The 21681-nt window shown below is 42.4% G+C and overlaps 1 protein-coding gene across 1 annotated transcript; it reads right to left on the bottom strand.

Annotated features, from left to right (window-relative positions):
- Positions 1-3821: 3821 nt before the first annotated feature.
- Positions 3822-21369, bottom strand: RGCC (regulator of cell cycle). Its single transcript, XM_085621801.1, has 5 exons — positions 20948-21369; positions 17895-18065; positions 9482-9589; positions 7794-7856; positions 3822-4200 (listed from the first exon to the last, which is right to left on the bottom strand). Exons 1-5 carry the CDS (start codon positions 20979-20981, stop codon positions 4193-4195), a joined length of 384 nt encoding a protein of 127 aa, XP_085477927.1. The 5' UTR covers positions 20982-21369; the 3' UTR covers positions 3822-4192.
- Between the last annotated feature and the right edge of the window lie 312 nt (positions 21370-21681).

The following is a 21681-nucleotide window of genomic DNA, read 5'->3' as shown; positions in this document are numbered from 1 at the left end:
CGCCGAGAACGCGTTATTATCAACGCATATCTCAACAGCAATTTAAAAAATCAGGCGATAGCGGGCAAATGTGGAATTATCGCTGGAAATTCAGCGATAAAAGCACAGCACTATGGCTAACCTTGTTGATAGGGCAGGGTGTGCTTAGCCAAAGTATCCACCTCCTATAGGACACCATGGCTAGGTAAGATTAAAAGCAGGCGTAATGAAAAATGCGATAAGCGCGGTTAGCGCTACTTTTATTATCACTACGCAGGTTAGCGAGCAGATTGGAGAAATGTCTGTTAGCGACATTTCCAACGTTATTTTGGTGAGGAACGCCCACTTTGCATATCATTAGAGATGCTAAGCTGGGCATTAAGGGAAAGGGCGCAGAGGCATGGAAACACGAGCTAGCGTGTCCATGCGGATAATTGTATCGCACTATCGCCGCTTTTTGCCTGAAAACGGATGCTAAAGCGGCGATAATTGTATCGCGGCCCCTTGCTGATATGCCCCGAGGTTTCTGACCAGGGTGAGGAGAAAGCTGCAGTCAGTTTGGATTGCTTCATGCTGGATGCACTCATCCGGATTTTCTCTGGCAACTCGGATGAAGGTTGCTCTAGAATGGGCTTTACCAATAATTGAGTCTTACATGATGTATACCATCTGGTCGCAGGAAGCTTTTCTTCAGCTACGCTCAACAGCATGGAAGTTAATAAATTGTTCAAGCAAGGGTTTGTCAAGAGCAGTGCCTATTGCGGACTACTTCTGCAGGAAGCAATGGACCCTTTAGCCCTACTCACACCACTGAGAAGCATTAAGAAAACTATGCAAGAATAGCAAAAGCCATCTTGTGAAAGCATGAATGTATTCTTTACTTCATGACCAGTTCTCATGGAGTTTGTAGGTGGTCACCTTGAAGAACCAATTGGCAACAATTAAAGGCTTCTAAAGATCTTGGTTTCCTAGTTGGGAACTATTGGTGTTGCAGATGTTAAAATCCTCATTTTGAACCACTTAAATTTAAAGGGATTAAGACCGTTTACTGTGAAAGATTTTCCTAGTTACTATTATATGGCATAAAAGATCGCGAGAGCTAGGCACTTTTTTGTAAACACACTTCTATCAAGATTTTTGTTTCTCATACAATCGTTTTGAGTCTTAGGGCATATTTACTAATAATTTGCTCTAGTTTTTAATAACACAAAATGATGCAAACTGATGCAAAATATTTGAGAATTACTTTCCCAAGCAAAACTTTAATTGCTCAGGAAAGTAGCCCTAAAGTAAAGCAGAATAGCGACACGGTGTTGCTTTGCATCAACTGGGCGAACCATGGGTAGTACTAGGGCGTTCCCAGGTAACTACCCATTGATGCAAAGCCTTATCCAATAACCTTTGCAGACAGGCCTTTGCACCAAAAAATAACACATCTGATCTGGCATTATTAGGAGAAATGTTTTAAAGTTAGTCCATGCATGGTATTTTCTACTGGAACAGTACTCCTCTATAACAAACCTATATTAAACAGGAGGACACTTTTGCATTATGGTACAAAAGTGTGTGTGTGGTGCTAGGCAGCCGGAATGTGAGCCAATGCTAGGGAGAGAGCAGGGGTGCCATCTCTTTGAAGATATGGCGCGGTCCTGCTCACTCCGTCTCACGCAATGAATCATAGCAAATTTGGTTGCTGTGCCGTGTTGTCTGACAACATTGGCCCATTTGCCCCTTCATTATTTGGATGTTAAAAGAGCACGATCTTAAAAGATTTCCCTCGTTTTGATCTACAGGTGCTCTTTTTAAATTTTGGTCTGGCTAAGAAAGGCTGCAAGCCATCAGCCCAGTGTCTTAGCTTTTGGGTAAAATCTTTGATTGCGTTTGCTTTTCATAGTCAATTACTTTGTCATTTAGGACTAAAAGGTCGAGCAACAAGGAGGTATTGCAGACTACTGAGCAGAGTCTCATGGTGCTTTGTTGGAAATTAGCAGGGATCCACCCTACTCCACCTTTTTAACTTTTGTTACACATTACAGACTTTCACATGGTGGACAACCGGAGAAAGTCTTCGGAATGAAAGTACTCTCTGCTATGCAGCATTATGCAAGAGGGTGCATTTTTCCCCAACAAATATTTTCTTTCTAGCAGTGATTATGTGTCTGCGTATGGTTATTCCAATCATTCTCGTACATCGCTTGGGCATTCCTAATGTCATTAGCAGAATAGGGAATGGGTCGCAGAGGTAATGTTTCATTGACTGGTAATTCCATTACTCAGAGTTCATTCTTTATTAGTCTGCTCATTAGATCCCTCCCCGCCTCCCAGAGTTTGGTTTCCAGGCCAATAGGGATTGGAGCAGGGTTTCTATATAGGTTTAGCATGTGCTGAGCATAGGTGTATCATTCACATCATACTCCCTTGTTTTGAGGGTAGTTTGTTTCTTGGGATTGTAGCTTGTCAAAACATGCCTGTTACAGACATACATTCAGTGCTTAATTTGAGCTGGTGGTTTCTGGTGCTCGGCACTGGCACTTAATTGTTGGCACCAGCACTTACGACAGTTGCCATATGGTGGCGTGGTTTGTATAATTTAGAGATGAGCAAAACAGCAATTGTTTATTACTTCAGTATGCATTAAAAACAACTACCTGCTGCCCAAGCTTTGGGGGCCTAGAATAGGCGGAATTGTTCTACTTTTAGCAGTATGCTGGTTAGTAGTTGTGTAGATTCTGTCATTGGCAGCACTGGAAGGGGCAATGGGTGGTGCAAGCTGCAGAGGCCTCCTAACTAGAGCCCTGTCACTTTTTTGTTTTCCTTTTACAAACTAAGCACTACTTACACACGAGGAATCAGAACGAATGTAATTACTGGTAAATTGAAACATTCAACTATTTGTGAGACCGTTCTGGAGGTAAAATTTAACACGTTACATTATTTAATTTGATGCAGTACCTTTAAGGGCAAGTCATTCGATAATTGCATGATGGCTCGCAATCACTACTATCCCTACAAGCTGCATTCTGAAGCGAAAGCTGCAAATTAGATAACATTATCTCAACATGTAACAGATGTCAGCAGTAGCCCCTTGAGTGCAGCAAGTTCAGTGTTGCACCCCAATACAAAGTGGTGAAACTAACTAGTTGATTGGCAACACAATGCTATCCTTACACTGAAAAGTTCATTAACTGACACCACCAAGCAAGACTCATGTTTACATTTAGTTAATTATCTGGATAGCGAATCTTTGGATTAAGTCACAGGAACTGAATTGTGTTTTAGTAATTTTCCATTTGAACGCTAGGTAGTTAGCTATAGTTGTATGCTATATACTGGGCATGATTTTGCTTCGAAGGCAGACCACAAAGACCATTCTAGTCAGTGCAGCTATGGAGTATCCCATTTAGCTACAGCTGCCAAGCCCAAGCGTAGAGTCTCTTGATGGATGCAGACTTCTGCTAGGCTATTAGCATGTTCTACACCCCAGAGTCCTGCAGGTTATTCATTTTATGAGATTCTCCGGAGAAGCAAAAAAAGTTCAATACGTATTACCACCATCAATTAATCAGTCTCAGACTTGGACACTCGGAGCCGTGATCCATCCACTTCGCAGTATGTTGAATAGTGATCAAATGAGCAGTACATTTATTTCTGCTTCTGCAACTTCTTACAAACTCTGCAGGTACCACTTCTGCATTTGTCTATCAATTAACTCAAATCTAGCATTCTAATGTCCTGGTTTTTTTTGTTTTTTTTTCAGGATTTTCTGTGTCTAAAATTCTGACTGAAGAGGGACCTTCCCTTTTAAAAATAATGTTTATAAAAATACAAGGAAACCAAAAGAATAGAATAAAATCCAATTTTTATTTGAATACAAAAATATATTATGTGTGGAAAAAAGCATCAGTACGATTTCCAACTATATAAAATTACAAATATCTCCTTAAAAGCATTTAAATTATAATTACGTAAAAATAAGGCATTAAACTATTTAAAATGATTCATCAGGTCTACCGTACAGTCCACAGATGACTTGCATAAGAGCATTAGTTTTATATTCTGAAAATGAATATATAATTATGCCACATATGTTCTGTGTTTGCCATCGCCTTGTGTGGTGGGCGTAGTAGCTTCCAGTATTTGACGTTAATTGCAGTCTTCTGCATGTCTGGCAGATATGTATTTGCCACACTAAAATTACCAGAGTCCGCTCTTCTCACATACCTGTAAAAAAAAATATATAAAAAAAGGTTTTTAAAAACATAGTTCCTTTAAAGCTTTCGCATGAAGCATCTTTCTACCTGTATAAAATTGAAAACAGAGCAATGACTAGGAGGTTCCATAGTAATAATTTAGACACCAAGAACGCGTGGAACACACCTGCATCTACAGTAAGAGCCTGCGGTAAAGGAAGCACCAACAGCACACAATGCACAGGTGAATCAAATCATTCCCTTCCATTTTCGCCACCATAATGGCACATCACCCATACGTAGTCAATTGAAATATCTTGCTAAGCTTCAAGCAGCTCTCCTGGTCATTGGTGTGCAAAGAGCATAATAATACCAGTCTCAACTGTCTAAACCTAGATAAATGGTTCAAGGGATGCAGATTACTGAAAATCGAGGTAGTTTATGAGCCTTTTTGACAAAGGGAAGCCATTATGACAAGATGATCTCAGACTTTTCAGGATTACTTTTAATTTGATCAGACTGGAGCCTGGAGAACACTTATGATAAACAGGAATTAATCACATCTCCTTTAAAATCCGCAGACTGACTCTGATGGAGTACTTGATTGGATTTGACAAATTAGGTGGTGACATGATTCCCAACTTTATTCCAGGGCCTTGGAAAAGAAAAGAAGCAAAGATATTGGCCTGTAATTGGAGGCTAACTCTGGGTCCAGTGTACTTTTTTTAAAAAGGGAAGAATTCTCGCCCTTTTCCACCCATCGGGGACCAGCCCCTTCTGCAGAGAGATTAAGGATCCGATTAACCGCTGGATTGATAATCTCCGCTATTGATGCCAGGAAAGTGGCAGGGCATGGGTCGGAGGGAGTGCCAGATGTGAGGGCTTTCGTGATTTCCAGAGATTTACCCATGGAGACAGGTGGAAACTGTGTAAGAGATGGTTCTCTTACTTGAATTGAGGAGGATTCGTACTCACAGCTGTCTCCATGCACAGAATGTGTTATAGGTAAAGTATTGTGAATGTTTTTGATCTTATAAAAGTAGGAGGCCATACAGCCTGTCCATGCCTCAGAGGGGGTAAATGGCTTGACCGCCACTGCAGGGGAAGAAAATTCACGGACTATTCCGAAAATTCATTTTTGTTTGTTGCAAGTTCAATGTTTGAGGAGGAAAAAAAAAGGTTTTTCTCCTCATGAACTTGTTTGTAGTGAGCCTTCAGCGCCGGATTATAAATAATGCTATCATTGGGATAGAAATGCGTCCGCCAGATCCTTTGTAGGCATTTACAAATACTCTTACTTTTGAGGGCTGTTGTAAACCAAGGTGCGGAAGGCCGGACAGTCTTCGCAGGGCACAAAGCAGGGGGTGAAAATTATGGACAGATACGGAACGCTAAAATAGTAATCTTATTGTTTTGTCTGACTTAGTGTCACCTTAAATTATGTTTTAATTAATTCCTTTTGGTTTTAGGCTTTGAGGTACACACAATATCGTTTTTTATACCAAATACATTTCCATGCATTTCATTTTCTTAAATTTAACTCAAAAAGGATTTAAAGTCACTACATAATCATGCAGGGAGATGCAACTACTGACAAGACAAAAGAAAGTGGGAAAGGTAAAGAAAATGTAAAGATAAATGTGCAAATAACAGCTCATTCAAAGGGTTTGACTGCCCATAGGAAATCAAGTCTATTATTTTCATATACAAGTTCAGTCTGCAAAAAGGTTGCTGCACCTCGAATATATATATATATATACATACACTCCTAAAAATGTACATGGAAGATAAAAATACATAAATAAAACACGCTATAATGTTACTCTTTGTGAATTAAGGAGATATAATGCCACAGCGAGGACAGATAGCAGGTGGAATCGTGTGAAAAGAGAATGCTGGACGTGATGGGCTGTCCTATTTACAATTTAACCCTGTAAAAATGTACTGCCACTTAACTAAAAACCTATACCTCCTGTCCCATCTCTTTGAAACCTCTGGTTTCAGATCGGCTTTAAAAAGTCAATGCCCCTTTACTTCTGCTTGCACCTATTACAGCAAAATGGTGTTCAGCAGTATTTAGGAAAAAATGTTAGCATTCTAGTTGCGACTAGAACGCCGTTGACAATATAGCACAAAACTGGAGAATTAGATTGCTCACGTTGAAGTAAACGTTTCACATAGCATGCCACTCTCAGACATGAAGGACGAGAATTTGAAGAAAAGTAGTGACCATACAATCCATCATAAATGAAACTCCTCATTACTACTGTCTTCTCAATGAGAAATGTTATTTCTACAGCCAGCAACATGGTGTTCAGGTATGTCTCATGTCTGTCGTGAACTCAGAATGTTAGCGCTCTGGTTGCTCAATAAAATCCACGAAATTTATCACAAAACAAAAATCCAACAGCTATGTTTCGTGTACTTTAACAAATAATCCCATGAAAAAACACAATCTAACAATTTTTGTTAATTTCACCCCTCAATGTCATGGGGCTGATTTACAATTGCAAAATTATCCATATGAAGGGGGTTACTGAGAGGGGTGGAGTTGGACCCTTCACCTCAGGCAGCGACTCCATCCCAGTCAGTGGGAGTGCCCTCCTCAGACAATACTACTTTAATACCACAGATGAAGCAGGGGACTCAAGGATGCTCTTTGAAGGACAATGCTTGAATAAACTAGGACTGGCAACAACGTTACTGTACATCTTTTGGAAGCCGAATCACATAACCAGTCTGGTTTCAATAAGAATCTAGATGCATTTTACAGGCCTGGATTCAAAAGGTACGCAATTAATGTATTTACCGCCTGTGGAATGTGGAGCGTATCAATTATAAAGTTGGGCTACAAAGCAGTTATTCTGGCCAGTTGGCTCTGCATATACTGCAAGGGTGGGGATTTGTGAAATGACATTCCTGTGCATTAAGGCAAGACAAAATGAGGTCTGTGAGTAACATGTTGTACAGGACACATGAATTCGTATTACTATAGGGTTTAGAACCATCTTCTATCAACAACTACGCTAAAACACCAGAAATCTTGAAAAACAAAATGCCACGTTATGCCTATCGCTCTGGCAAAAATGTAGGTGCCCAATTGCATAAGGGAGCCCTTCATTGTTATAACTTCACATGGTCAAACTCAACGTATAAAAAAAGTTATTCCCAGAAGGTGAGCTGCTTGTTACAACGCAAGTTGTTATATTGACTTGCGCTGGAGGGCGCTGGACTTAGGAGTAGTATGATTTACCATTCCAACTCCAGTTTACATACAGTAGGGAAGGTGTTGGAATAGTAAATCATACTATTCGTTAGGTTAGAGCGCCATCCAGCGCAAGTCATTGTAACGACTTGCGTTGTAATGCCCGTGATGTAAAGGCATTGCGATGCAATGCCCGCGTTGTGAACGAGGTTTCCCACAAAATTACACTAACACTCAATGCATGCATAGTTGGACCCTGGACAGTGGAGCACCTAGTTGGTCTAGGTAGAGGGAGACCAGAAAGAATAGGTTTTTCAACACACCAAGAAAGGGAAACCATATCCAAACAGACCACATGTTGCAGTGTCGTACCACAGAGTACAAAAACACAAGAAAGGAATTCAAGGCAGTATGCTTACTTGCTAAAGTTCTGTCGAGGTCAGCAATAAAATCTTCTAGCTCTTTGGTGTCACCAAGCTTTGCTGCACACAAAACAAAAACAAGAGATGAGAAACTCGTGTTGCTGAACAACAACCGCTGTAAATAAACACGTGGTGCAGGACTAGCACTGTGCAGCTGAGTGGTCATGCTTTAAGAAACTTGCTCTCCAAGTCAATCAAAAAGATAAAATATTGCAAGCAAGAGAGCGGAGATTGAATGATTTGGGCCCAATTCATGTGGATCTGCAATTCCAGTGCCCAGATTTAAACCAGTAAATGGCAATGAAAGCAGGGCTCATTTTGGTCTTAAGTGCAATAGTGCATAAGGCAGACCGAGCTAGTGTCTTTTCAATAAACAGGCACTCATATGCCGACTCTACCAGCAAACACAGCTGCCAGGCCACCAACTAGTATCTTACTGGCGTTGCATAAAGCATAAGGAGGTTATGATCAGGTATTTAACAGTATTGACAGAATCCTTTCTGTATCCCTTGCTAATTTCCCATTCGCAGAAGTCATCAAAATTTGGAAGAAAAAAAAAAATGCACTTCAGATAAGCTCTTTGATTGCATGCTACCAGTTTGACTAGTAGCGGGGAATTATCGAGGGGAATGTGGGAATGTTAAATGGGGCGTATTCTGAGAGTTAAATGGCTACAGGACTACGTGATACTTCCCATACTCAATTCCCATTGAAGTTTTCTTCCTTTAAAAAACTATTAAATTCATGCAACTGAACTACTGATAGAAATGTGCTGGTGGTTCTAAAAGCAATTTCTGTATATTTTAAACCTTTTCAGTCCACACAAATGATTAATAGGAAAAGAAAAAGAAAGCTGGACAAAAGTAAAATGTGAAAAGGCATGTCACATCTCATACTAAAGGTTTAAGCTTTTGTTTACTTTCTAGCTAAATGGGGTGGGGGAATGGTGGGGGGGGGGGGGTGCCTTTAATGTTTAACGAGACAATCAAGTCATACAGCACTGTTTAAGGAGTTAAATTTGCCTACAATTTCCATAGCTGGGCAAAATATTTGAACATATTATAAAAGTTTTGATTCTCAATTGGTTTGCCATCTGAGAGCTGGGTCTCGAACACATTCAATTATTCTTCAAATGTAGTGCGCATGGACACCCTTTGGGTGAAGAATCGCGATATCAAAAGAAATCATATATATAATTCTTCATTTTGTAGTTCTGCACCTTAAATAGAAGCCCTTTTGGTCTAGTTGTTTAGTGAGCCACTATAAGCTGCAGTCCTATGATTACTGGACATGGAAGCGCTGCGGAAGTAAAATGTGAAGGTAATTGTTTCCAAGGGCCAACTAATAACTAGTACTAGACTTTCAAGATTTGATGTATAAGGAGACCTGGATTAGAGTCAGTTTTGTCAGCAGCAGAAGGTATACAAGGCAGTGCCAACAACTTCGATCTTTGCACCCCCTCTCCCCCCAAAAAACCTCAGCCCCCTACAACGGCTTTAAAGTTAAATCAAACAAAGCAGGTCCCCATCAGATGAAGGGTTCAATGCATGGGTGATTTGGACTTCTAAACTGAAGCTGTTTTGGGGTACACATGCAGATGATTGGAGATTAGGAAACAAACAAGAAGCGAGAATGCAACTCAAATCTGTGCTCCTCAATGAAAACACATGGTGCACATTCTGTACCTTTCCGGGGAGTCGTGGTTGGAGAGGGCAGAGTTGGAGAGGAGACTGTTGGAGAGTTCAGTTTTTCGTCACTAAAGCTGAAACTATGTCTGTAAAGGGAATCCGCACCTGTAAGGGGGGGAAGAACAAAAGATGGAGTTCAAAAGCCAGTTGGAGCAATTCCAGCCCCACACCAATTCTGCCACATGCAGTATGCAGACCTACACCCCCCCCCCCCACCCCATTAAGAAAAGATCTGACGATCTGCAAAAAACAAGTGGGAAGCACTCCAAACTATATTACAGCTCAAACTTTCAGTAATCCATTGGAAATATTATATTTCCAAGAGTCTGTGGTGTTGTATTATCTTCAAAACAATATGAAATCCGTCCCACAGACTTAGGACCATATGTATGAAAGGGTTTTACCCATTCTGTGTCTATGGGAAAATGTGTTCATACATATGGCCCTTAAACACTTATGCTGCAGGTTTGAGCGGTGGATAGAGGAACACTAGTAGTGTCTTGCAGAAAATCATCATTTGATAAGGAAAATTGTGAAGAATTGTTCAAGACATCCACTACTGAGAATTTTTGTTTTGATGAAGGCCCGTATGGGGACTAAATGCGTTGGCTGGGCTGACAAGATGTGCGTTTTGTCGAGAACATTGAATAAACCAGTTTTAATGTTAATATTCCACTGTTTTGAAGTCTGGGATACAGTGAAGCTGAAAGTGAGGTAGGACACAGCATACCTTAAGTGGTCACGTTATCTGTACTCAGCATATGTCCATGGAAGTAAATCCAGAGAGAATTTAAAAGTAATGGGGCTATATCTTATAATGCATCTGTGGAAGTGATGTCCCATAACAATGATGCATGTCAAGCTAATTTGGGGGTAATGCCAGAAAGAGAGTCAGCATGCAACCCCTTTCAGCAGGGCTGTATTAAAGAGCATGTTAGACCATGCTTTATCAACAATCTATTTCGATAAAATAAGCAACTAGGGCTAACTAGTGGAAGCTGAAGTCACCCATAAGTATGAGCACTGAAATGATACAATTATGGTACTGTGTATTGGTCAACATAATTAAGATTTGCTTTAGTTGACATAATGCATTATATGCTTTGTAATTTATAGCAAAACAGTTTGTTTCTAACTCTAATAGTAGATTAGAAGATACTAAAAACGCCGCTAGGTGGGTTGTTCCTCAACGGAAGACCCTCTGCTAGGGTTAACTGGCCATCTTCAGCTGCTGGTTGCTCTATTGAAGTGTTAAACTGATTCTAATGAGGGGTAACGTGCCAAAATAGCATTCACATGTGTAAAAAAACATAAAAATAATAATGAAGTGATAGTCATAAATTGTGTCCCATTACTCCGCATAATATGCCTTTACTTCCTGCATAGTCAACCATGCTGCATAATTCCAGTGGGCCTACCCATAGACGAGGGCAGCAAAATGCAAAGCTTTTGATAGGGACAATCAAGGCAAAAGTCAAATTGTGGAAAATGGCTACTCCTAGAGGAAAGCACAGTAAAGATTCCTTTTGTATCAGATTTCAACAAATGTGCAGTTCATCAGCGTACAGATAGCAATGCATGCAACCCCCCAGAGAAGCTGGGCAAAAACCTTCTCAAATACGCACCCGCCGTACAAAGCAGTGAAGACAACACAGGTGGATCTTCGAACGTGGTGGAGGTTCAAGGGAAAAAGACACTAAACAATTCCTTGCATGGTAAGGATGGAGCAGCGATTGTGCTCAGGATAAAATGAATATTTGTGGTAAAAGGTGCTAAAGCAGGACCACAATGAGTTGGATAAAAATAGGAGGTTTCTCCCAGCGGGGGAACCAAGTCCCATACGATTTGTAATACATTTGAATGGGGAGAGTAGCTTGACTGGAAATCTTGATGGTCCCCAATCGTGGTATTCAACCCTTTTCCTACCGACGCGCTTAGAAAATACGTCCAGAAACTTCTAGATCAAGAGATGGAAGCAAGTATAGGGAAGGACAGTGTATGCCTTCTTACGATTTCTGGTGAGTGTGCTCAGTTTATTAATCTTTGCAAAATTTAAGGCATGCACAGTTTGTATTTACACCCTGTTTTACAGAATACAGTGAAGTTGTGACTAATGCTTTCAAAACAAAAGACTGTAATCGCAGTACGACTTCAAAGCAAATAATTAGTTATAATGTTTAATTGCTGAATCAAACTTTGTATGGACTTTGTGAATCAGGTTTTCTAAATAAGTCTTTCAAACAGGCTAAGTAGTGAGAGTAATAAGTAGTGAGAGTAATGTGAAAGTAAATTTATAGGAACCTTAAAAAAACGTGTCCCTTCCACCAGAGTTACTGCCGCGGAAGTGATTCATAGTCTCTCGCCCACGATTTACTCCGATGCTACAGCTGCTTCATATTAAATTTTCCCCTTATGACAGACGTTTTGGAAAGAGCCCTTCCTACTCAACCACGAGTAACACATGTCAAATTACAAACTGGGCAAGACACTTTCCATCAATTCTCGTAAACGTACAGTATTTCAGTGATGCAAATGAATTTCTGAATATATTTCAACTGTAACAGGGACTAAGAAAAAGTGAGGTACACTACACCTTCGTCATTCCAAATAGAAGCATCCTTATAGGGCAGAATGTCCGCAGGAGGTGAGCACCAGCACTCATTTGAGCATAGAGAATTATTTGTCAGCAGTTTCTCCCAGAGCAACATCGACAAAAGCACAAAATAGAAAGATATAAAAGGGTTCAAGGAGGAGGAAGAGAACGATAGGAAAACAGGAAAAGGAAAGCTGGGATTAAAAATAACATGCAAAAGCGAGATAAGAGGCAATTGTAGGGCGGTAGAAGAAATGGAAGTTAAGTGGGGTCAGAACTAGGCAGCCTTGGTATTCAGCATCCCAGAAAAGTGGATGCGGGCACCTAAGAACATCTGTAATCCACTGAAGCTTTTTTGTTTTTTCACACACTAGTCACTGATCCTCAGGAATATGTTGAAAGCATGACCGATAAATACACCTTTCTGTGGTTTGTTGCAGGATCATAAATTGTAAAATACCCTTCTAGCATCACCGCTATAGAAGAGCCCCTGCAATTCAATCTTTAGAGAGGATCGGAGTCCATGGAAGGAGTTCTACATCTGGTAACCCAGTCAGGCTAAAAGGGGTTTAAAGTTAGAGCTTCCTAGGTAAACACACAAGGCTAAGCCGTCATATTGTGAAGTGGGGTGCTTTCTTTGGGACATGCTATGGGTTGCCTTAGGGTTACTTGCTTAACTTATTTATATATTTTACAATTGGGTTGGGTTTACAAGCGGGGTGCAAGTGTGGCTGGCAGAACAATCTAGTGGACAACTGGCCAAGAACTTCAGACTTCTTACAAAAACCTGTCCCAGGAACAGTTTTCCACTGCGAATTATCACATCGCATAGAAGTCAAGCAAGAAAATAAACTGGAACGTTGGCTTGAGAACTGGCTCATAAAAAGAAAAGGTTAACATGTTGGATGCTTTTCTGTTGAATATTCAGGACTCTGCGGGCGGAACAGTCTGGAAGAGTCATAGGTTTGGCAAAGACGAATGTACTTGGCAGGCAGAGCAGAGCGCACTGAATGTAGCAATCCGAGAACAAGAGAAAACCAAATCCAGCACAGACTTATGGAAAGAAAACAAAAACCTAGAAGTACATATCAAGATGCCACGGTGGAGAAAAGGATTATTAATAGACTCTGGCTGGGTAGAATAGGCCTGGGCACCGAAATATAAAAAGTGGCCTTGTGTAGTAAAAGTAAAAGTGCTGTCTGGCTGGTCAGCTACTGAAATAGTTCTTTACCTGTGAGAACATGTGGCAGTGAATTTCACAATTTTCCTTCCCTAGGAAAAAGATACAAATATTCACAGATCCCTGCTCTTCTACCCACAAAGTTTGGCTAGGCCAGTCACACTATATGCACCCACAAATTGCAGTGCGGCTTGCTACTGCTGCCTAGTCTTTAAAGATTTTTACAAAAACAGCCCACATGCAGCCACACAACCAGCACGTCACACCACACAACCAGCTCACACACCTACCTCTCAGACTGGCCCATCGGGCACTGCCAGACTGCCGTATAGGCCAGTCCAACCCAGTATATAGATGCTAAAATAAACACACACCTCTTTGAATTACACAAGGCTGATGTACAATTGATGTGTTTCTTTAACAACCAGACAAGCTTTGCAGACAGAGCCGATCTGCTCGGGCTCACTGGCCAAAAATAAAGATGTAAGCTACTAGAGGGATTCAGAGTCAATTATGTCCAGTAAGCACGCCGCCAGCCTGGGCCCAGCTTCCCACAAGCATAACCACCATTGGCAAGCACAGCCCATCCCACGGCTATGAAAAGCACAGGCTGTGTTTTCAGTAGCTTAAAGCTCTAGTGACGTGGCCATTTTTACCCTGACAATCAACGCCCTCTAGTTAGGTCAACAGTCCAGACACATCAGCATCCTTTGCCCTAGACTGGTTCTGAGGCAGGCGAAACTAACATATCCACCAAGGTCCAGCAGTCTTTCCCTTGAGTCAGGATGCATGTGGGAAGAGTGTAGGACACCACTGAACGCCTGCCAAGGTCAAAAAGTGCAAGGACCAATATTGGGTCTGAATGTTTCTCAAATAACAGTAATGATAGTTTCAAGAGTCCCGCAGCAGGGAGCGTTGTGGCATCGGGGCTTCATGTCCAAAGGAATGCAGAGTGCAACTCTAGAAACGGAAAGTCAGAACGATACAACTATAAAACCTGCAAAGTCATACATCATCAAGTAGCATACTAAGTTAAGAAAAAATATTTAAGTCGATTTGGGTAAAGGGTACCTAATTGGAATGTGGAAAGGTTTGAGATTATATAGAAGATTATATGTAAATAAAAATCAGTGGTTATTTTGTTTGCCACTTCCAAAGTTGGTGCTCTAAAAAACATAAATAAAAGAAAAAAAAAATTAAACAGCCTAGGACGCTGGGTGGGAGACATCACTGCTGAAGCATTAGAAACTGCACTCAAACACCCTCTTTTACTGACAAGGAAGTTTCTCATTAGTTAAATCATCTCATGGCAGTCAACACCATGGGAGCTACAAGTCTTCGTGAAAAACATTAGAAAGGGGCAACCTAGCTCGAACAAAAAGTAAAGCTTTCTTCAAACATTATTATGGAATGACAAACACTAACTCAAGGACACTTACACAGCATTGCTTCCCTGATACTTTCACACGTGGCAGTGTGCATAAATAGACACGTCCACGCTAAGCAGAGGTCTGGACAGCTCTACAGTATAGTGTTTCAGTGTTATTGAGACGTTTGTAACTATGCTGAAAATATCTGGTATCTTGCAAGTTTTACAAAAGGCGTCACTTATCTACAGCTACTTTATTAAATCTGGTTTCCAGGGTGAAACACTACCAACATAATGTAGGTAGTCACTGCTTTTTGAATGCCCCCCTCTCTCTCCCCCGCCCACCCTTTATAACACCACCACTCCTACCCTAAACTTAGGATAATGTAAAATCCCCCATTCTCTCAGAGTTTTTACAACACATTCCAAGCTAGGAAAAACAAACACTATTTACGATTTAAAAAGAAGCCCGTACTATTGCGTCAGCCAGGGGTTTAAACAATGCACAAGGAGGTTTTATATAAAAACACAAAACCAAAAAAATGTTAAGTCACTTGGTCTCACAAAGCAAAAATCAATTGTAGCTCGACATAGGCTGGGACTGGTTGAACCATTTTTTTGTTTGTTCTGTAACAAGTACTGTAACACCAACATCACAAGCACCTAGATGAGGCTTACAATTGTGTTACTGCACGCCATCACTGAACACAAATGACAAGCAAAAAACAGCAGGTTCTAATGAACGTCACATCTATCCTCCTTCCGACCTTCGCCTTAGCACTTCGTGGTGTGTGAGACTGCGCACCTTAGGTGGAATTTATTTCACCTGTTACGCTTTCTGCCATTGACTTCATTTGGAGGTAGTCAGGGGGTCGCAGCTGTGCCCTCTAGTGTGCTTCCTGCTACTCCTGGTACTTCCTTGGTTACCCCTGGCCTCAGAGGAGGCAAGCGTTTTGCCCCCCCCACCCCCTTCGGAGGCCAGGGGTCGCAAAGGAAGTGCCAGGAGTAGCAGGGAGCAAGCCAGAGGTCACAGCTGCGACCCCTGACTACCCCCAAATGACACCCATGCTTTTAGCCTGGAACGTATGGCGGTATCTCGAGTAACCCAACGCGAGAGCATACTTCAAGTAAAAGTGAAACAAGCCGCCGACAGAACCAGCCTTCCGCAGGCTTAAATTACGTCATTCAGAATTTCACAAATGTTGCTGGTGTCATGTAACCCACACAGGTCTAAATAACGTCACAGGGATTCAGTGACGAGTCACTTCAGCACCGCCTGGACTGCGCTAAAAAACCACCAGGTGCAGACAACAGTGGGCAGGAGGGAAGCAGACAAACGCAATGTGCCTTGTGGGGGAGACCATGAAAACAGGAGGGACAAGTCAGTGCGACCAAGACTGTCAGGAACAAAATCTTGATGCTTGTGAGGAACAGGCTTGGTTTATCCATACAGATGGCTTCATTGTTCGAAGAGACCGCTTCTGCTCCCGACCACTGGCTGTTTAATTGCTTAAGTGGGTTGTATTGTCTGAGGGCAGGTACCATCTGCACATGAGATCAGTTACCACGAGTTCGCCTCAGTGGGTACCACCGCCCGAGTCTTGTTAGAAGCATCCTCTCCCTTTGAAGGCAACGTGTCCCCAATGAACAACCCATTCTAATCTGAGCAGGTGTTTCCCAACATTAGAGTTTTGGTCACGGAGAAAGGAAGGAACACAAAGGGTGTTGCAACACCCCAAGAGGGAATTTCAATGCAAGGCAGAAGCGTACAGTGTCAGCCACTGCAGGGAAAGTAGCTCACGCACGCGCAGACCCAGACTAGCAGAAAGGCCTCAGATGAGTTAAAGTTAGACCACTAATTCATATAAAACGTTAATCTCAAACTGCCAGAAAAATGGCACGCGAAATCTACATTAAAGATGTTAGGGGGAAATCGAGTAAAAACACTGGCCTTTCAAAGGCGTGTGCTTGAAACACCTGTGCTTTCAAGCAGGTTAAATGGGAGCATGAGGCATCCATAGGACGAGAAGAGATGCACATGTACCAGGAAACCGAGGACAGTGCTCCTTTGTGAGCCATCACTTTAAAAGATATAACAACCGGATCAGATGTGCTCATCTCTTGTCAGATGAGCTTCTTACTGGTTCCTGATCCTTCTGAGGTAAGATTTACTTTTAGAAATTTCAGTGCCCTCCCCGACCCCCCAAAAATTAAAAAAAAGAACTAAATCGCTTTGCTGTTTTACGTTACAATCTAGACATGTGGTTAACAATGGTAAGGTGTTCTTTATATTGAATGTACAGTATACAGTGCTATACCTGGGACATATTTATAACCAGTTATTGGTAAATCTAACCTGGCACGTCTTACACTGCTCTGTAAGGATGAAAAGTAGAGCTGTACCCACCAGGATTTGAACTTGTGACCCGGAAGCAACAGAACTTAGCAAGGAGTTCTTATTGGGGTTTACTCAAAAAAAAAAAAATAGAGTTTTGAGAAAAAGAAAAAAACAAGGTTTAAACTAATTCATCTTTCAGCGACTAGATAGAAAGAACACTTGGTGAATACATACATCAGACTAGCAAAGAATTTAATATAGACCTATCCTGTGAAAGTCTAGGAGGGTATGACAGATGGTGTCACTTCTTGAGACTGCCTGGCATTTATTTTATAGGACTTATTTCGGTGTATCTATATCAACCAGAGTACTAAAAAAAGGTCACCCGTTTCCACAAACACCGGACAACATTCCAGTTAGTTTAAAACTGCATAGCACAACGGTTCAGCTTCCATCACAGGGATTGTAAAAGTTATAATTTGAATTTCTGGTGGGGGGGGGATGCCAGGAGTGTGCTTGTCCTAATGTTGATGTACAACAAAGCAGTAGTAACAGTGCTTAATTTGAGCTGGTGGTTTCCGGTGCTCGGCACCTAATTGTCAACTCCGGCACTTATGACAGCTGCCGCATGGAGGCGCTGTTCGTGCAATTAAAAGATGAGCAGAACAGGTGTTCATTAATTCAATTTACATTAAAAACTACTAATTCCAGCCGCCCAAGCCATTCTTATAGCTTTGGGGGCATCGAACAGTCTGAAATGTCAAACTTGCAGCAGTGTGATGGGTAGTAGTCTTGTAGGTACTGCAGTTGGCAGCGCCGACTGCGGCAATGAGGGGTGCAAGCTGTGGCACTTAAAAAAAAAAAAAAATACACAAATTAAGCACTAACAGTTTGACTGTACCATAGGTTAGCCCAACAGCCGATACTCACTTTCAGAGTCACTGATGCCGCTGTCACTTATGCTTGTGCTGCTTCTGCGCTTCATGGTCTGCAGGTGCTCATCATACTGAAAGTGCCGCTTCTCAAAGGGCGATGAGAAGTCCTCCATCACGGCATCAAATTCACACAGAACCTGTTGCAGCTCATCGTCCTCTATGAAGGCTGTGGGAGTCAGAGCAGATGTTACAACACTGCAGAAAGCAACAAGCTCAGACAAACAAAATACCTGAAAGAAGTCACCCAAGTACACACAAACTCCAGCAAGAAGACACCCAACCTTAAACAAAATGTAGAAAGTGGCCACCCCAGCACCAAACAAAACAGCAAGAGGTGCTTTATTGGTGAAGGCAGGCACTGCAAAGGACCAGTGCCAATAACCCGAGGGAATATTAAAGTGAAGCACTACACTACTACAGGTCTCTGTTCAGTATGTGTACAACTAAAAAGCAAACTGAGAATGTACCCAAAACGAAGATAAAAAGAAACAGCTGATGTGCTTATATATACTCTAAACCCTGGTGAAAGGCAGTACATTAAAATGCCATTAATGAAAGTGTTGTATTTGCAAACACTCCTGTTATGAAATACAAGAGCATGGCAAACATACACAACACAGTGGCACTTGGATGGTACAACCAGGACAAGTGTGCATGGGTAGTAAAACGATCACTCCAAATGGACAGAGACAAGCAGCACATAGGTGCTCAGAGCAAGTCTCAGCCACTCACGTTGCAGCAGAACGAGTTACAAAGGAGTTTAAATGCTTCACTGTTTTCATAGCTACAAAACATAGGAAAGGATTCCAATGGAGTTTTGACCATGGCGATTGCTTTCTTCTATTAGGCACAATTTTCCTATATGCTCGCATTCTGACAGCACAGTGACAAGTGTGGGACATCTGGCATGGGCACTCACCTTTGCAGAAAAAACAAAACTTTTTTTTATAAATACCAAAGATGGTAAAATTACATGCTACACACCAAAAGGGGGGGAAAACTGACACTTGGGCTCACAGCCGGGCCAAGTTAGATCCAGAAACTGTAGGTGAATCAATAACAGACATTTAGCATCAGAATTGATGTGTCATAATTTTTCCTAAGGAATTAGCTGCACAGCTCAAGCGAACTACAATGATATTACTGGTATTCCCCACAGGGATCCAATCAAGCATATTAACAGTATCTGACATTCCACGACAGACCATGAAATAATCCTGGAAGAGGAGATACGGCTAGGAGTGTTAAGCCTTACTGGAACAAGCAAGGGGTCCCCCCCACACTTTCTTCAAGGATGTTAATGGTAGGAAGGCCACAGAACTAGACACTTCAACTGTCAGACTAATTTCCAGTCATCACATGAAGCTTTTAAAACCGTAACACATGGAGGCCATATATTGCCAAGTGGGCAGCTCACTGGATTGACAGCCAATTAACACACTAGTAATTATTTGCCTTGTGAGACAACTTTCGGAAAGCCTAGTTGCACCTTGCATGCGCCAGTCAATGCCCGTGTAGCGTGTGTGCAGCGGTGGCCACAGGAGGATGGCAGTAGTTTACAGAGGGATGGTAAAAGAAATGGTAAACGCAAGGTCCATGGCAGCACAGGCATAAAATACAGGATACATCTGAGGACACCCAAGAGGAACAACTCTCTAGTAGAACACAGTATCTGCTCATCGTGCAACAACAAAACACTTATGACCCGTAATTAGCGTAAAAGGCCATTTATTAGGACCAGGTTGCACATCTAAACTTTATTAAACAATAACATCAACTTTTTAACTAAGGCACAATCCCCCATACATCATGCGGCCACTCACATCTCACACCAACTTCCATTCCCCAAAAGTCATACCTTGTTTCATCCTTCCCCGATTCAATCCTAACGTTCTTGCCGTCTCCCCAGGCTCTCTTTCTTTATCTCCCAAGCACCCTCCCCTGAACTCACTCCTCACGGAACAGCACACTACTTTTTCACCTGTGCTCCGTTCTTCTTCCCACCCCCGAGGGTGTGGAAGAGCCTGCATGAGACTCTCCCCCCTCCACCAGACTTGCGCCTATTACCCCTGCAACCTGTCCTAACTTTAGCAAACAACGCTGTAACGCCAGGACAAGCCCTCTGGTCCTGGAACCACCTCACACTGTAGGGTGGGCTGGCGGTCAAAATTATTATTGCCACTAGACCTCCCACCCGGTGATGCACAGAGTCCGGAAGACGCAGATCACGCCTCTCCGGACCCTAATATGTTTCCCCATGACCCACCCCTTACCCCCAAACCTATCCCCACCAATGTCCAGTTTTGTGCACAAATTCCCCTGGGGAAAGACAAGTCTGCAACGTGCTTTTCCCCCGGGGCCAGCAGTGTCTTGTATTAAGAGTAAAGCTCATTGACACAGGAGACATGCGTTCAAAATCAGCATTGCTGCCAAAGTGTGTCTCCTCAAAGCCGAGAGTAAGAGTGTATAAACAGGTAACTCCAGTAGACTTTTCACTATGAGGACGTGCCCAATAATACTTTGGCACAAAAAGCGTACATTTGAAACACTTTAAAAACTCTTCAATACAAGTGCCCGATCATTCAACACCCAGCACTATTTTAATGTGTAGGGAACTAATCTCACCAACCAAGTTTTAAAATAAAGACTAAAAAAGAACAGATTAAAACGAACGCACGTTCATTCACATCAAAATGAACAGTTGGGAGGCATTTTAAGCGGGCCATTTGAGGAGGTAATGGGCTTCCCCCCCCCCCCCCCCATCACAAAACATATTTAGCTTTTTTAACGTGGTCTCTACAAGAAAAATCATACGAATATTAATACTCTCTCTCGCTTTATATCCTCAAACATATCAGCCAATGCACACGGAATAAGTAAAATGTAAAACCCTCCAGAGCTGCGGGTGCAGGCGCTGGGACAGACAATCGGCTCTTTGTGGAGCTTGAAGTGATCCAAGTATGATGCAGTTGCCTGCTCGATACGCTAATGTTACGCGGATGCTTGTGCTCTGGGATGCTAGATCGAGAGATGCAAGGGCTCACTCACCTTTCCCTGCGGATTTCACCTTGGGGGATTTCATGGCACCTTCCTCGCGGTCCGTGTCGAGAAGAAAATCAAAGTCAAGTGCGGAGGTAAGCGCCCCCTAGGTGCAGAGCTCAGGTGCTGGCCTGTTGCTCGCTTCTGCTACAGTTACCCGCGCGCACCGCTCTCTGAAGTCCGCCGCGCTTGAGACGTGTCTTATAGCACTGAGCTCTTTCACTGGCGACGTCATGGGGGCGGGGCTCTAGTGGCACACACAGCTACTTGGAATACCTTCTCCTGCCTCCTGCGCTTGAGTCATTCCAACAAGTGGCCATGTTAGGGTCAGGCGAGCTGCGGCATCGGGGAGTAAGAAAGGATGGAAGTAGAGAAGCGTCGGAGAATGGCGCAGTGCCTCGAGGCATATCAGCGCTAACTTCGGAAAGACCACACAAGAGAGTAGATGACGAAGAGGCGGGACGGAAGGAGAGAGGCTTGGTCCAAACACGAAAGAAAGCAGTCTTTGACCAGGTTGAATAACGATGCCTGCTTCCACTAACTGCCGCAAGAGGGCAGCAGAAGATTCAATATCGCCTTCTCAAATCAGACGCTTGGGCCGTGGGTGCTATTTATTGTATCTCAATACCCATACCGCAGGGTCCATTATTAACGCATGTGACAAATAACGTCTATCAAGAGTTTTTGGGGTTTAACATGCTGATTTTGTTGCTTACCGCACTTGATTCCGCATGGTACGGTAA

Source organism: Triturus cristatus, chromosome 8 (assembly GCF_964204655.1).
Source record: "Triturus cristatus chromosome 8, aTriCri1.1, whole genome shotgun sequence".
Classification (NCBI taxonomy): Eukaryota; Metazoa; Chordata; class Amphibia; order Caudata; family Salamandridae; genus Triturus; species Triturus cristatus.
Note: the sequence above shows the minus strand (reverse complement) of the source record. Positions and strands in the feature narration are given on the sequence as shown.

Excerpts from the sequence above, each read along its gene's own strand:
- RGCC (XM_085621801.1), bottom strand. The coding sequence starts at position 20,981 with ATGAAATCCCCCAAGGTGAAATCCGCAGGGAAAG. Across the intron at positions 18,066-20,947 it reads GGTGAAATCCGCAGGGAAAG|CCTTCATAGAGGACGATGAG; the intron begins GTGAGTGAGCCC and ends TGACTCCCACAG. Across the intron at positions 7,857-9,481 it reads AACCACGACTCCCCGGAAAG|CAAAGCTTGGTGACACCAAA; the intron begins GTACAGAATGTG and ends TTTTGTGTGCAG.